Source organism: Scardinius erythrophthalmus, assembly GCF_964197995.2.
Source record: "Scardinius erythrophthalmus genome assembly, chromosome: 15".
Lineage (NCBI taxonomy): Eukaryota > Metazoa > Chordata > Actinopteri > Cypriniformes > Leuciscidae > Scardinius > Scardinius erythrophthalmus.
Window position 1 is genome coordinate 16,219,229 of NC_138235.1, and position 17,705 is coordinate 16,236,933.

The window sequence follows — 17,705 nt, forward strand, 5'->3', positions numbered from 1 at the left end:
ATGGAAAACCGATAGGCTACTCACTCAATGTCTTTTCCAAAACAAAGAGACTATGAACTTAAAAAACTAGATGGAAAAAGAATCAGCAGTGAGACACATGTGAGGCATCTTAGCTATGCTTTATTGTAAAAGTAGCTGTCTATTATAATAAAATAGAAAACATAGGGCAGAACTTTTACAGAAAAGTTAAAAAGCTCAAAGATGTTCAAGCATCACCAAACAAAGTTGTTTTAGGCACCCTAACATGATGTTGAAATGTAGTGCGGTCAAAAACATACCCTCAATACATATGCAGGCTAACAAAGTTGTTTTTTGACACTGGTTCAATGTCTAACTAGCGCTGAAATCAAAAATGATATCAAGCATTTTGAGAGCGATGTAACAATGAACATCAAAGCTCATCTATTAAAGTATTAACAGAGGAATTTGGCATGTAATACCATTTTACCAATACATTTGCTTTAATAAGACTAAACATAAATATGGCTCTTTAAGCCAATCAGTGGGAGCCTTAAGACATGGTGAAATGTCATAAACATTCATGTTGTTAAGTGGTAACAAAGACAACATTACCCATACATTCCTAATCCCTGTACGTTTCTGCAACTTTTCTTTTGTGTGGTCCAATTATACCATTTAAGTATAAGATTGCAACCAAAGTCACGACAAAATGCATGAAGACAACTATCAGTGCAGGAGTACATTTACACCATGCCTCTGCCTATAAACACTTAAAAATGTGAGCAGCATTTAATGCTAAGACTTGCTTGTGAAAAGAGGAATGCATAACAGAAGCTTTGTTTTTCTTAAGGAATAAAGCATCTGAACACAGACGGTATGGAATCAGGTCCACTGGAATATAGAAAGAAATAATATAAGGAATGTCCTATAAAGCATTATATAACATAATGAGCAGGTTTTAATTCATAACATCCAAAGAAAATTGTGTTTGTAATCTTGTTTGTTGGTCCTTCTTTAAATGAGTGCATCTTCAAATAACTAAGTGCCTTTATTTCAGGCACTCATCTTGGGCTGACGTCTTAAACAGGCTCTCTGTCGTCCTCTTCTTTCACAGTTTGTGTGGGTTCACCCATCTGTATGTACCCTCATAGCGGAAGCCCACCTTCTGCACCAGATCATCAGCCTCTGCAGGACCACGGCTATACGAGAGAGAGAATACGAGACGCTTTACACGTCATGTCACTCACTTTGTCAACAATCACTTACAGAAAATTAAGCGTGTCTTACCTCCCGTATTTGTATTTGATGGGTGCAGTCTTCTCTGTCTCGATCTGATGAAGAAGAGGAGTGAAGATTCTCCAGGCTTCCCTCAACTCGTCACTTTAATCAAATAAATCAAATTCAGAGACGGTTCTTTACATTCTTGAATCAAATTTTCATTATTGTGTACTCCAAACAAACAGTGTATCAAGTCAAGTTTAACCTTTTTTTTTTTTTTTTAAGAAGATCTGAGCAAATAAAATTAATACCATATAAGCAGGAAAGAGCAAGATCTATGGTAACATCCAAACCATAAAATAACTATTTAAAACTTTGCAGTTTTAACATATAATACAGGTTTGGACAAAACCCCCAAAAATCATAAAATGACAAACCTCACATTTCAGACTTTAACACATTTTTAAGAAATAAATGAGTCAAAATTGACTGTTTATGTTTTTAGAATGCATATTAACTTCTTTTTGATCCACTGGCTGAATGAAATGGTGTATAATTTTGTGAATGAAAGACTTAGAGAAAGTGCAAAAACAAATTTCCACAGTCTGTTTTGCTCATATTTATCAAGGGTGCCAATATTTGTGGAGCCCACTGTGATATGATGTACAAGAAAAGTCTTAATTATCATTTCTGGGTCTTAAATTTGGGGACAGAAAAATCACAATATGGCCTAATGTGATTATTAAACTTCAAAACGTGATGATTTAATTGCGAGCGCTGCATGTTTCAAAGTAAAAACGTTCTCCAGGCTTGTGGTTTAAGCAGTTCACGATCAATGAATACCACACATTTATACCAAACGATTGCTTATTGATATTCTGCTGATGAATTATGACAATATTTACTTCATAGTGTTTATTTTATTCCTGCAAACTCATTGGCGTTCTAATAAACGCAGCTGCGTTGTATACACGGGTAAATTTCTGCACATTCATTCGGATCGACTGAGGTGTTTACATGAAGGCTTTTCAGGCCGGCTGAGTCATCAATCCAACTGCTAACCTTTTATATGTGTGTGTACAATACAGTAACTTGTAAGAAACTCACCTGCGTACAAAATGCATCTGACTGCCGCAAAAGACATCCAAAATCAGACGTTCATAAGCATCAGGCAGCTTAACATCCTTTGTAAAGAGAGAATAGAGAAATGTACATTTATAAACTAAAACTTAAAGATTGTTTGTTTTTGGTTTTAAACATTTGATGGCCAAAGTTGTCTAATAGGATAAAAACATACAGTGTGGATGTATCAAAGGTGTCTGTTTACCCTGTATCTGTTGTGGTAGGTGAGGTCCAGCTCCGTCTCCTCCGGACTGCAGTGGACTCCAGGTTTCTTGCTCATCATCTTGGCGTAGATGGCCTCGTTGGGCTGCACGCGGACCACCAACTCGTTCCGCCTGCACTGAGAGTCAAAGATGTCTCCAGGAACGTCGGTGAACTGCAGCCTCACCTCTGCCTTCCTCTCATTCAGAGCCTTTCCACATCTGAGGATGAAGGGAACCCCTGGAGAGAGAGAGCTTGATGAAATATCAACACATTCAGGAAGAAAATCAAAAAAAAAAAAAATCTAGTTCAACTAAATGCTGCTCTCTTGAACTTTGGATTTTTCAGGATTTTTTGATAAATACAGAGGAAATCCTGAAGCAAATCATCATGTGACACTGAAGACTGGAGTAATGATGCTGAAAATTCAGCTTTGATCACAGGAATATATATACATTTTAAATTGTAATAATATTTCACAACATAACTGTTTTTACTGTAGTTTTGATTAAATAAATGCAGCCTTGGTGAGAATGACACTATCAAAAACATTTATTTTTAAACAGATATCGAAACAGATATACTACTTTTCAAACGGTTTTAAGTTATTTTGTATTTTAAGCCAAAAAACTAATTTGATTTCAAGACCAAGGTGTTAGTACAGCTTCAAATGTACTCATTTAATTCAGCACAAATGCTGCTCTTACTTCCAGAAAGAGGTCAAAATTAATAGTCTCAGAAAGGTCAAAATTTTAGGTGTTTGGCCAGATTGTAAATATTTGCTAGTTACTCCGAGCACATACTCTGATGCACACTGTGTGTATCTAATCATTACATGTGTGTTGGTAAAGCTCACTTACCATCCCAGCGTTCATTCTTCACATAAAGCACTGCAGTGGCAAATGTAGCTTGAGTGGAGCCTTTAGGGACAGTGGCGTCATCTAGATAACCCAGTTTAGCCTCTCCTTCTCCATCTGGATCTCCCACGTACTGACCCAGGACCACGTCTGACAGAGAGACCGCTTCAATGCACTTCAACACCTTCACCTGTAGGGGGACACACAGAGCATTAGAGAACAGGCAGGCAGAAATCTACAATACATTAGAGAAAGAGACATCAGAGATCATTCCCATTTATCTTAGCAATAGCAGTTCAGTTGGATGCTTCATGAACACTAATTTCTTCATGCCATGTGACTGAACACACAAACTATAAATTAAAACTCTCTGCAGCAGACAGAGAAAAACAAGTCACACTGTTAAAGGTCCTCAAACAAAACAAAAGCAAAACAAGGCATTGCAAAGAAAAAAAAAAAAAAAAAGAAAAAAGCAAAGCAAAACAAAGCATTGCAAAGCAAAACAAATCCCCCCCCCCCAAAAAAAAACCCAAACCAAAAATGAAAAAACAAACAAAAAAAACAGCAAAGCAAACAGCAACACAAAGCATTACAAAGCAAAAAATAAGTAAACACAAAACAAAACAATAAACCAAAACAAAAAGCATTGCAAAGCAAAACAACCCCCCCCCCCCCCAAAAAAAAAGGGAAGCGAAACAAAACAGCAAAACAAAGCAACCAAAACCACAAAAATAATAAAATGAAACAAAAATGAAATGAAACAAAGCAAAAAGCATTGCAAAGCAAAAAAAAAAAGATTTGGTATTACACATAATTAGCAGAAATGCACATCTGTTAAAAATCTATTAAAATTATAAACCAAAAATAAACATTATCCAGAAACAATCTTGGAGCCAAGACCTTAATTTATGCTTGCTTCAGTCCGCCAACCTTTTATGCTAATGGTTAACTACAAGACAGTGGTGATGGATGGATGAATGTTATTTATTTGATCCTCAAGGCTAAATTCAGGATAATTCAGATAAGTGGCATAAGAGTGATGCGCGCACACACACAGCTGATTGGCTGACCGGCTCGTTACCTTCTCATCCCTAACATCATCAGAGCTGGTGGATGCGGGCTTCTCCATGGCAACCAGAGAGAGCATCTGCAGCAGGTGGTTCTGCATCACATCACTGGAGACAGAAAAGAGAGGAATACATTAGAATATCAATATCCACTCAGCCTTTGAAGGGAATCCTCATGCACAGAAAGTGCAATGGATTTTTAAACACCTTTTTTTATATTTGTCTTTGAAATAATGTGCATTTTATCTGTGTTTCTTTTTATGGACTACTTTTATGGTGCTTCACAAAAAAAAAAAAAAAAAAAAAAAAAATTAATTCTTTTGTGTTCCATAGAGAAAAAAAAAATCAGGTTAAAAATGATGGTGGAATTCATCTTTGGTAGATTATCCTTTTATAAGTTTTAACATCTATGAAATATCACAGGTGCAAAATCATCTCAAAGCAAGGAAACTTAACTAACCGAATGATACCAAAATCGTCAAAATATCCTCCCCGGCCCTGGGTACCAAACGGCTCTTTGAAGGTCAGAACCACACATGCCACACTGTCCCGGTTCCATATGGGGCCAAATATCCGGTTTCCAAACCTTTAAGGAAACAGGAGAGAAACCTATGACTAACAAGAGACAAATACAGAGGAAGAGCTTCCCAATGGAGTTTAACCCTTAATTATTCATAAATGACAACTGTGTGTGACAGCCAGTGAAAAGCAGAAGGCAGAGAGAGATGAAGAAGAGAATGATAAGCAGACAGACCTGAGGACCATGAGGTTCTGGACCATCTCTTTGCCTAGGTAATGGTCTATCCGGTAAATCTGTTCCTCGGTGAAGAGAGAAGAGAGATGACTGGATAACTCCTCTGAGCTCTGCAAGTCATGGCCAAACGGCTTCTCCACGATGATCCTGTTCCAGCCTCTGCCAAACATACAAACACATGAAATATCCTGCACTTTAAAAAGGCCTTTGCCAAGGCAAATCCACATACACTTAGAAAATTAAACAGTACTAAAATATCACTGCTAGATATGAGATGTATTGGTATTTTTTAAATCAGTTTTTATGTGCTTTTTGTCATTTTATTGGTTGTTGTTTTAAATATTTCTATTTAACTTAATTTCATTTTTAGTTTTAGTAATTTTAGCACTTCAACTTATTATATTTCAGTTAGTTGCCAATGCAACACTTCTAATTTTCACGTTTTTAAATTTTTCATCAAATTTGTATTCATTTCAGGCGTCATTTCAGTTGGGGCTAAAGCATTTAAAGTAACATAAGTTACACAATCAGATTACTTTTTCAAGTAACTAGTAAAGTAACATTATTTCTAAATTTACAAAAAAATAAATCAGAGTTACTTTTTCAAATAAGTAACACAAGTTACTGCGTTTTCCCATGTATTGACCGAAGGCTCTCCCTGTCCTCATGTTGAGAGAAATCAGGAGTTCAGTATTCATTATTTCAATGTTTTCAATATTTACACTCAGTATTCCTCAAAATGAATAAAAAACGGTTAAATGCAAACTCAGAATATTACACAAACTTGCAATAATTAAATGTGTTAAATAATACAAATGTACTTTATGTATTTAATCTCACTTTATTAACTAACGTCTTTGCTGCTGACCTTCAATGACTCTGTTCAACCATACAAATAAGCTAAAATTACATTTAGTTGTTTTTATTGCAAAAGTAAAAGTGTTGAACTTTCTTCTTCTGTGATCCAGAACGGCAGCACAGCTGAGAGGTTTGTTAGAGATGCGCTCTCTACTGTACATGCACGAATTTTCATTCAGCCTGAAGCTTATTCATTCCACTTTTGCCAAAAATAGCTTGATATTAAACTTCTTTATTAAAAAAAAATCAAGCAAGCCCATCCCAGTAGAGACAAAGTGACAAAAAAGAAACACTACATTACTTTTCATAAAAAGTAACCAAGTAATGTTTAGTTGCCTTTTAGGGAGTAACATATTATTGTAACGCATTTGATGCGAATGGTACTTGCCTATACAAATCATGTCATTATGATGTTAGATGTTAGAGAGGACAACTAATAAAATTACAACTAAAATGCATTTACAGTTTTTAACAATTAAGTGTGAGTGGTTGCTAGGGCGTTTCCCGAACAGCGACATAAGCTCCATAGTACGATGCATCGTTGGTGAAACTAACTAGCTAGTCACGACCTTTTCCTGAAAACTGTCGCACATATGTCATTCAAACCACAATATATTTGAAGATGTCAAGGTGGTGGAGTAATAGCCCAATTAATCTATTCTAGAATGGATTAATGTCAGATTATTGCTGTAAATAACAATCATAGTATCTGAAGACTATTTCATTATTTTGTTCTCCATTGCTTTGCTTCATTTCCAGAGGTTTCATTCAATTGCAGGTTTCCTCTTACATTACATTGCATCATGTATATGCATTCACTTTAGTGTTATAATGATCGATCTGTGTCACTCGTCCACATTCCTGCTACTATATGCATTATATGTAGCTTGTGTTACTTTGTAATGCTTAATCTTTGAAACAACCCAATAAATTCATGACACATTTTACCTTTACAGTACAAAATATTCGTATCTTTTTTCTTAAATTAGAAAATAATAAGAAAAAAGCAGTTAAGAAAAGTGTTACGAATTTTTCGGGAATCCGGCCCTTGGTCCCTACAAATGGCTCAGGTGCCTCCCCTTCAATGAAAGTAAAGTATATGGGGATTTTTGGACAGTCAGGTCAAAATTGTAAGTTTGACTGTCTAGAAAAGTTTTATTCAAGTCCGTCGCATAACCTCGAACCTACTTTTGGACGCATCTTGCCTTGTATTAAGAACATAAAACACATAATTAAGCAAAAATGAAACAAAAGCAACTGCATGCATTCGCTCCTCACTTGGTGCTCATGCATTGATGTTTGATGTTCTTGGTGACATCGTGGTAGACGCTGGGCGGCAGGGCCAGGTAGAAGAGCCGGTTGGCCCCGGCTCCTCCAGGCAGGGACAGCAGGTGAGTGTTCAGGTTAGCGAAAGACGATTCATCCACGTACTTCCCGCTGATGTAAGAGTTTCGACTGAAGAACGCAGAGAGGCGCTCTGCCTCAGAGTCGACCGTCTGAAGGGAGGAAAAAAAACAGAGGGCGTATGAACACACACACACACACACACACACACACACACACACACACACACACACACACACACACACACACACACACACACACACACACACACACACACACACACACACACACACACACACACACACACACACACACACACACACACACACACACACACACACACACACACACACACACACACACACACACACACACACACACACACACACACACACACACACACACACACACACACACACACACACACACACACACACACACACACACACACAACAGTGCACATGGAGAAAACTCTCCGAGCGCTGACCTTCATGTAGGGCATGCAGGCCGCGCGTATGGCATCCACGGTCAGATCAGAACGAGCAAAGCCCACAAAATATATCTGTTCGGGGAGAAGACCGTCTCTGAACAACCACCTATAGAGAGAAACAGAAATAAAAAAAAACATACACTGTTAAAAAAAAATTTTTTTAAAAGATATTTACTTTTATTCAGCAAGGACACATTAAATCGATCAGAAATGACAGTAAAAATGGCTATAATGTTACAAAAGATATCCATTTCAAATAAATGCAGTTCTTTTTAACTTTCTATTCATCAAAGAATCCTGAAAAAAAATGTATTACATTTTATAATGTTCAAACAGAAAAGTTACTTTGAAAATGTAATAATATTTCATTGTATTTTTGGTCAAATAAATGCAGCCTTGTTGAGCATAAGAGACTTACCAAGATCACTTTAAAAACTTAATCGACCCTAAAATTATGAACTGTAGTATATAATAAGTTAGACGACTCACCACAAAGTTGGGTAGATTTTCTTTTTGGCCAGATCTCCCTACAAAAAACACATTTGTTACATCACGGCACAATTTAGTCATGGCTCAATTACACAAACCACCACACAACTGACACACTTCACTATACAGTTTCATTGTGCAATATTTTCAAAACTAGATCATCACACCAGAGTTTCAAAGAGAAAAGCTGGCCTGAGATCAGTGCTAATTGATCTAAAAGGCTAAATGATGATCCCATTCTAATTTTTTTTTATATATCTATGTAATTATAATAAATTTTTATAATTATATAATTTTTTCCAAAAAACAGAACAAAAACAAATAATCACTATAGAGAAGTACAAACCTCATCAATGTAAAATACTAAGATAAATCACAAAAAAATATATTAATTACATTAAAGTATTGAATCACTTGGAACCAATGAATATATACATTTGAAGAATAGATCATAATGCTCTAAATAGCAATTCTGGGTTTCCTCCCTTTCCAAATAAATCTTGAAAATGATTTATCCCATTCTACGAACTGCTGCATTGGTATAGTCACTGGCAGAGACTGAAATAAATATAATAGTCCCGGTAGAACGCTCATCTTGACTGATTTGACCCTTGAGCTCATGCTTAAAAAGGGGATTTGATTCCATCTTGATATCTCAGCTTTAATTTTTGTAATTAGAGGACAGCATAATTAGCTTGAAATAATTGTGATATATCTTTTGCTAAAATTACTCCCAGATTTCATTGAAACCGATTCCCAGTTGAGACAAAAATTTCCAGTAATGAAACCAGGTGGGCTATAATTAAATATGAGAACCTGTGTTTTCTGTACGTTCACCTTATAACCTGAAAATGATCCATACGTCTCAAGAAGTGACATCAATTCTGGAAAAGACTGGGTTGGCTGTTTTAAGTGAACTGAAATGTAATCTGCAAAGGCAGATACCTTGTGCACTCCTGTCCCTACTTCTATACCAATAATTTTGTCATTTTGCTTAATCCACTGGTTAAGGGGCTCTATGAATAGGGCAAATAAAATAGGACTAATTGGGCAGCCTTGACGTGTTCCTCGTTCTAGAGTAATTGGTTAGAAAGATCACCATTCACCTTAATTCTCGCTAGAGGTTTATCATATACGGCTTGAATAGCATTAATACGTAAAAGATTTGTGAAACCCAAATAGTTTCATAACCATAAAGAGATACTTCCACCTAACAGAGTCGAATGCCTTTTCAGCAGCCAATCCTACTAATAAAGCTTCAACATTGTGTTTAGTTAAATGGCTCATAATATGTAAAGAACACCTGATTTTATCTTGAGTTTGTCCCAGCCTGACAAACCCAGTCTGATCTGGATGAATAAAATCTGGAATCAATTTGTCTAATCTTCTAGCCAGAATGGATGTAAATAGTTTGTAATCCACATTTAAGACACTGATAGGTCTGTAATTTCCACAATCTTTGCCTTCCTTCGGTATAACCGAGATAATTGCTTTCCTCCATGAGGGAGGGACCACCCCACCTTTTAATATCCAATTGAAGGTGGCAAGTAACATAGGGGACAATGGTTCTCTAAGGGATTTATACCATTCCCAGAGGAGATTGTGTGAGTCTCACGGTGAATGCGTGAGGATTGGTAGCCACGGGTCAGATTGTTTGTTTGTTTATAGTTTAACGCCATGTCAGCTACCTCGGCTATTCATGTTGAGAAAGAGATTTAAAAAAAAAAAAGAACGATTAAAATATTTTTTTATCGTAGATAAAATTTCAAAAACTAGACCAGGAGCCGTATTCACAAAGAATTTTAAGGCTAAAAGTAGCTCCCAACTGGCGAATTTAGGAGCAACTCCTAAAAATAATGGGCGTGTCACTCGTAACTTTAGGACTCCAAATTTTTTCCACTAAGAGTAATTCACGAAGCATTTTAGCCCTAAAAGTAGCACCTAAGCCTGGGACAGCTTAAAAGAAGTCGAGAGGACTCCTAACTCACTGAGACCTATTCACAAACCGCTTTTTGTGGGATTTCACGTTGCGATGTTTTGAAATGCGTATGCGGCGGCTACAGGAGCTTCCAATCGCGAGGGAACAATTTTGCATTGTAGGCATAACTAGGGGTGCAATAGGGTATATGTCGAACGTCGCATGACGAAACCGGAAACCTGGTCTCATCGCATCCGCTTGTCATAGAAAGTGTTAACAGCCGTATGAACTGATGCCGATATCTATGGATTTTTAAGGTAATCAGCTAACCTACCTATCTCACTTTGTTATTAGCTTTTTATTCTATTTAAATATCTAAACGTTAGTGTGAAGATTTTTTTTTTTTTTTTACTTTTAAATATCGATCTTCACATGCGAGGGACATTGGTTATGATCATCTTTGCTCGCTCCTTTTAAGTTATCTTGAGTAAAACAGTAAAAAAATGCATGAAGCACATACAAAAGACCTGAACCGGAAGCGATGCGTTCTGTTTTCCGGTTTCGTAATTAGGCGTTCGACATATACCCTATAACGCCACCAACAACCACCAAAACTAGGCTACTCATTGCATGTAAACTAATTGTAACGTTTCATTGTGAATCAAATTAAAATGTTCTTCTCTTTGCAAACGTAGGCAGAGGCATATAGTGACAGATTAATTCAATAATGTTGCAAAGATATTGCATCAATCCATGTTTCATTAGGCTACTAGGCTATTTGTTTTGCCTTACTCTTTATTCATTTAGGCTATTTATTCAGTTATTCATCATCTTCCGTCCTTCGCACTACTTGTGTAGAGCACGCATTCTCAGACCTGTCACCTGTCACTCATCATCGTAGGGGAGGTGTTTGGAATCATTCCCGCGTTACAATCATCAGCCAATCAAGGTGGTCACTTCAGTCAAGCTCGTGCATGAGTAATGACGTCATCCATAGCAACGAAGACTCACTCTTAGTTTAGGAGTTGTCATTTTTCTTTACTAAGAGTAGGTCTGAAAGGCGTTGTGAATAACTTTTAAGAGAAAACTCCTAGCTAAAATCTTTTAGTGCAATTTAGGAGTACTCCTAGTGGTAAGATAAAATGCTTTGTGAATACGGCCCCTGGTCTTCATTCAAAATCTTTTGACAGAGGGTCAGAATGAAGGATGTAAATAGCCATTTTTCCACATATTTTTGTTTTTATTGTGGAAAGAAAACTTTATTAACCTTACAAGTGAACGTCAAGGAGCATTTAAATAAAAAACCCATTTAAAGACCCATTTAAAAGGAATCAAATCAAAATGAACTGCCTGCCTAAAAAGCCGTTTGGGCCATAACGGTTTTGTCCGAACATGCCTATGAAGCACAAAATTGCCACAAAGGTTGGTAGATTTTGAAATGCAGCCATAATTTGTGCGGAACCACAGTGACTCATGTCATAAATACAGCTGAATATAAAGATGACTATTATATAATAGATACAAAACACACAAGAACAGATAAAATGAAGTTATAAAAAAAAACAAATACAACGGTCAACCCATCCCAGCTCAATGTGAGCTCATCAATCATCTCAATGCAAACGTCAGTGATCTGAGCAGATCTGCTCCACACCCATTCAGACACATGAGAAACACACTGTGCATGGTGAGACAGCACTATTCTGTTTGTCTTGGCTGAATTACAGCATTGTGGGAGTGTCCCATCTCTCCAATATTCATTATTGGCAGATATCAGTCGATAAACGGTTCGCTATCTAACCAATTACTCATTCCAGCTGATTTGCTGTGGTGAAAAGCACTCTGTAATGGTGACTTGACAAAAAATCCATCCACTTCGATTTTGTAACTTTAACCATGAACAATGCAGCATAATCATACTAAAACAAACATGCAAAAACTTAGCAGCCAGATAAATCTTACAGTATGTATTTGCTCTGATACTGACAACAGTGTTTTCCACACACACAAAAAAAAGCTGCGTGTTTGTGTACACCGATGAATGTGTATCTCAGTGATCCTGGAGTGTAAACAGCAGAGCATGCCAGCAGAAAGCCAGAGGCTGTGGGTCTGGGTCTTGATAGATTCAACAAGGTGCTGGAAACATTCCTCAGAGATTGTGGTCTATACTGTCATGAAAGCATTGAGCAGTTTTACTGCAGATTTGTCGGCTGCTCATCTATGATGTTAAATCTCCCATTCCAGCACATCCCAAAGCTTCTCTATTGAGATCTGGTGACTGTGGAGGCCATTTGAGTTTAATGAACACTCTGACAAGTTCAAGAAACCAGTTTGAGGTGATTTGAGCTTTGTGACATGCGTGTTATCCTGCTAAAAGTATTCATCAGAAGATGATATTGTGGTCATAAAGGGATGGACACAGTCAGCAACAATACTCAAGTCAGCTGTGGTGTTTATATGATGCTGAATTGGTACTAAGAAGCCCAAAGAAAATACACCGTACACCATTACACCACCAGCAGCAGCAGCCTGAACCGCTGATACAAGGCATGCTTTCATGTTGTTTATGACAAATTCTGACTCTTAACATCTGAATGTCGCAACAGAAATTGACACTCAACAGACCCCAGGCAACGTTTTTCCAATCTTCTAGTTTTGGTGAGCCTGTGTGAATTGTACCCTCAGTTTGCTGTTCTCATCTGACAGGAGTGTCACCGCTGCTGTAGCTCTTCTGCTTCAAGCTTTGACGTGTTCAGATATGCTCTTCTGCAGACCTCGGTTGTATCGAGCGGTTATCTGAGTTACTGTTGTCTTTCTATCAGCTGAACCTGTATGGTCCTCTGACCTCTGGCATCAACAAGGCATGTTCACCCACTAGAACTGCCGCTCACTGGATAGTTTCTCTTTTTTGACCGTTCTCTGTAAACCCTAGAGATGGTTGTGTGTGAAAATCCCAGTAGATCAACAGTTTCTGAAATACTCAGATCAGCCTGTCTAGCAAATCAGGCCTGACAAATCAGGTGATGTTGCATCTGGATTTTGACATGGTTACTGAATGGATTTCAATGTTTATCGTTATGCCACAAACCTTTGCAACCCCATGTCAAACAGCCATCTTTCTAACCCCACCCTCATCCCAAACACACAAGCCTGCTCTTTCACCTCTCTCTCCACACTAACTGAAAGAAAAGTGCTGACAGAGAGTGATACTGCGTAATCCAGCTCACTAGCACCTATTTAAAAACCCAAACAATAAGAACAGGAAAAGCCAACAGTAACAAAGATCTTTCACAGAGCTGTTGTGTAATATCGGACTACTGAAAACTTGGCAGATCAAAATAAGGAGGAACAAGGAAAAGCAAGCCGGAAAAAGGAGGAAGAGGGTTTCAATTTCATCACTAAATGATGAAAAGGGGAAAACACTCTTGTGAGAAGTGCAAAAGCTTGACCAACTTCACTTTTTATTCTTGATGTTTTGTATTTATATGCATACCAAACCTAATCAAGGCTGTCTAGATAAGGCTTTAGTCATGTCCAGCCAATCACAGACCTTCTGTCACCACACCTGACCGATCACCTTTCAAGGCTGTGAACTGAACTGCTGAATTACTCAACCGCCCTGTTCTGTCTGAATGATAAATAGAAGCCTTATGTTGGCAACGTCCCTTCATGGTTGCTTAATTTCAGTTGTACTTCCTTCTAAAAAAAAAAAAAAAAAAAAAACAAGGCCATTGTACCAATTCAGAGGAATCAGAGACTTTCTTCCTTTATTGGACTAGCAGTAAACAGACTGTGCTGTAAAACCATAAGGTGCGCAATACTAAAGAAACTACCATGTACTAGTAGGAATAATTTGAAATAGGAACTAGATCAATAAATTAGTAAGATTTAGGGCAAATTGGCAACTTTTTGACAATCATTTCAATGAATATCTACATGCACATCAAATTCTGTTAAAGGGCTATATTCAGGTAACAGTCATATATAACAGTGTTTATATGCATACAGCGGAATATTCCTGTATATTTTTCACAATAATTTAATTAGGACTGACTCTAATTACTTCTCACATTCGAACAAGCCTAAAAACATTGGCATGAAATGGATAGCGGTGATCAATTGTTAATAAAGACTTGTAGTAATATGTAACTCGGCAATAGAAGAAAAGAGAGCGGATGAAAGAATGCAGAAAGGACTGGTAGGAGATATTGGTGAAGTTAAAGAGTTAACAGAATGGAGACAGAGCTTCAGAATTTGGAAACACTCATTCCACAAACTCTGTGTAATAAAGTGTGATGAAACTGTTTGAACACCTGCGGTAGTTGTAATGCATCCTACTTTGTGCTTTACAAACTGGAAAATTATGTGGAGTGCGCACATATATCTCCTTTCAACAAATTTTCTGAATAAGGTGATTACATGCAACAGATTTCTTATATATATATATATATATATATATATAGCGGGGGAAATAAGTATTGAACACGCCATCATTTTTCTCAGTAAAAATATTTCCAAAGGTGCTATTGACATGAAATTTTCACCAGATGTTGGTAACAACCCAAGTAAGCCATACATACAAAGAAACAAACAAAAATAAGTTCAGAAATTAAGTTATGTGTAATAATGTGAAATGACACAGGGAAAAAGTATTGAACACATGAAGAAAGGGAGGCGCAAAAAGGCATGGAAAGCCAAGACAACTGCTGAAAACTTACAGTAATTAAAAAGCAATCCAGCCCCCTGTCAGTGGAAATTAATAACAGCTGGTTCAGTCCCAAATGATGGCCTACAAAAAGGTCTCATTGCCAAGGTGTCACACAAGACATCTCATGATGGGTAAAAGCAAAGAGCTGTCTCAAGACCTTTGCAACCTAATTGTTGCAAAACATGATGATGGCATTGGTTATAGGCGCCATTCTAAGCTTCTGAATGGCCCAGTGAGCACTTTTGGGGCCATAATACGGAAGTGGAAAGACAATTTCACCATAAATTTGCCTCGACCAGTGCTCCTCGCAAGATTTTGCAAGGAGTGAAAAGAATTATATATATATATATATATATATATATATATATATATATATATACACACACACACACACACACACACACACTAGGGAATTGGAATTTGTAGAATTAGAATATTGTCTTAAATTGAGGGATTGGGGTGCGCCGTTTACATAATTACATCAAGAAACAGAATACTGCCGAATTCTGATTACTATCAGAACACTGTGGTGCATGCAAATGTAGTCACTGTAAAAAAAAATTAAAAAAGTGTCCCAAATACATGAATTCACACTAATTTTTGGTCTGTCAATAGATGTAACGTGTTCAAAATGAGTGACAATTCAAGGCTGCAGATGAGACCGTGTCAATTCCTCATTAGTAGAGGCAGAGATTTTAAAATATTCCACACACACACACAGGGACTCACCGAAGCACCCATGATGATGAAGATATGCGCATCGGACTGGTGAAACTCCACATCATCGTGTAGCTCTTTCCTCAGTTCCCCAAACACCTCTGAGCGTGAGAGGGGAACGGTGCTGCTGGTGCTCATGTTGTCTGCCAAGAGGTCAGGAAAAGATTAAAGAGCAGAAGATCAACCTCATGTTGTCCTTATGTTCATACAGTCAGATAATAATAAAAAAAAGTGTTTATGAATTTATAGCTTTCTGGAGTTATATTACAGATGTATAATTTCCAGTTATAATTGCAAATTAAAAAACAGTTTTGCTTAAGAAAAGCAATTGTTGGACAGACGTGGGGGCCGCTTATGTAGCATCTACCAACCAATTTAAAAGAGATCTTATTTAAGGGAAGATTTATATTTAAGGGAAGATTTATATTTGAATGAGCATTTCTTTTCACTGAATATTTGGTTTATTTATACTGTTTGAGACAGAGTATTTATATTGTTTGAGACGGAGCTGATTGAGGGGCAAGCAGTTGCATAAAGAGGAGCATGAGAATTCATTTTTTTTCTTTATTCTGGCCTTTAAAAGACTTTTTGCTCTTTGTGGTCATCTTAAAGTGGACAGCAGTCTACAGAACAGGCCTACTATGCTATTAGACTACATAGCCTATAATAAAAGATAATGAATTTCAAACCTGAACCAAACATATTTTTATTCAAAGATCAACAGTCTGTCATTAGTCTTTAGTCTGCCACAAAAAACAACATCTGCACACAGATTCACACTCTAAAGGTGTTCTCCAAAGCACTTTGACTAAGTACAGTATCAACAAATATTAAACAAGCAACACAATATCAACAAATGACACACCAGAGCAAGCTTGTTTACTAAAGGGCCTGAATATGAAAACTGGACCTACAGTAAATGCCACCTGGAAGAATATACTCTATGAAAATGGTTTGCATTTGCTAAGGTATTTCACATGCAATAATTTTGCCAAGTCACTTTGAGGAACAGAGCAACAGACGTACAAACACTGACTATAGCGGTTCAAACAATATACTAGTCTAGTAATTTTGACAAGTCACATCACATAGCAATTTGCATTGGGATGACAGACACATAATCCTACCACTGCGTTCAGGGACTGTAGTGTGTGCTCTCTCTGTGGCATAGAGGAAAGATAAAGGTATAAACTGACACAAAAACACAAGCTCTCACAACCCACACACACCCTCTCTCTCTCTCAACTTACCATAATGTTATTAGCACAATCCCTTATTTAACAGGGCTCAGCCTGACACTGACTGAAATAACAGCTTGCTAATGATTTCAAGCAAAGCATCACATTCACAACAAATGCTTTAAACATACAGTTATCTAGAATTAAATTAAAATCAACTGCTATAAGGCAAAGTTGGTTAGTTGTGGTTAGAGCTGCTGACGTTAGAAAACAGCAGAACCAAACACACACACACACACAGCATAACAACGGGGTAACGTTACTTACATTTAGTGCTCTTTACTACAAACAAAAATACCAGGATTTAAAAGCTAAACTTATAGAGTTGTACCAGGGTCGTTGTGTATGAGCGCAGATATGAAACATTAGCGACTACAGTGACATTTTTAAAGACAGCTTCCTCCTTCCCTGTTAAAACGACACGGCGGATCTCAGTGATCTTATTGGTGTAGAGAGGAACTCACCAGCGCTCGCTCGACTGCCCATCATTGCTCGAGCATGTCACGTCACCCGCACAACTGCGCGCGAGTATAAAGGAAGGTGGGCGGGGCCAGACTGCAGGGGGAGGGGCTTGAGGACGACGAACCAATCACGGCGGTGATTGACAGCTAAACTCTGCAATGGCGAGCGCTCTTAAGGAATTTCTAATCAGTCCTGCTGATAAGAGCTAGAAAAAAAGTCATGTACCGTTCTAAAAATAATGTCAGCATGACATTGCAGATTAAAAAATAATAATAATAAAATAAATGCGTCTACTAGGCAT

General features: G+C 37.4%; 1 protein-coding gene across 6 annotated transcripts; it reads right to left on the bottom strand.

The window, feature by feature from the left end:
• Positions 1-101: 101 nt before the first annotated feature.
• On the bottom strand, positions 102-17,488 carry g6pd (glucose-6-phosphate dehydrogenase; the record flags this gene model as incomplete). Of its 6 annotated transcripts, none has more annotated exons than XM_081386661.1 (14): positions 102-1,160; positions 1,249-1,341; positions 2,287-2,363; positions 2,507-2,742; positions 3,363-3,549; positions 4,441-4,534; positions 4,887-5,012; positions 5,181-5,339; positions 7,317-7,534; positions 7,870-7,978; positions 8,362-8,399; positions 15,717-15,847; positions 16,822-16,864; positions 17,407-17,447. In XM_081386661.1, 12 exons carry the CDS (start codon positions 15,840-15,842, stop codon positions 1,070-1,072), a joined length of 1,554 nt encoding a protein of 517 aa, XP_081242787.1. In that variant the 3' UTR covers positions 102-1,069. The 6 variants fall into 6 exon arrangements, with proteins under 6 accessions (XP_081242787.1, XP_081242786.1, XP_081242783.1 ...); XM_081386660.1 differs by having other exon boundaries at positions 16,832-16,864; positions 17,210-17,447; XM_081386657.1 differs by having other exon boundaries at positions 16,832-16,864; positions 17,407-17,431.
• Positions 17,489-17,705: the final 217 nt, after the last annotated feature.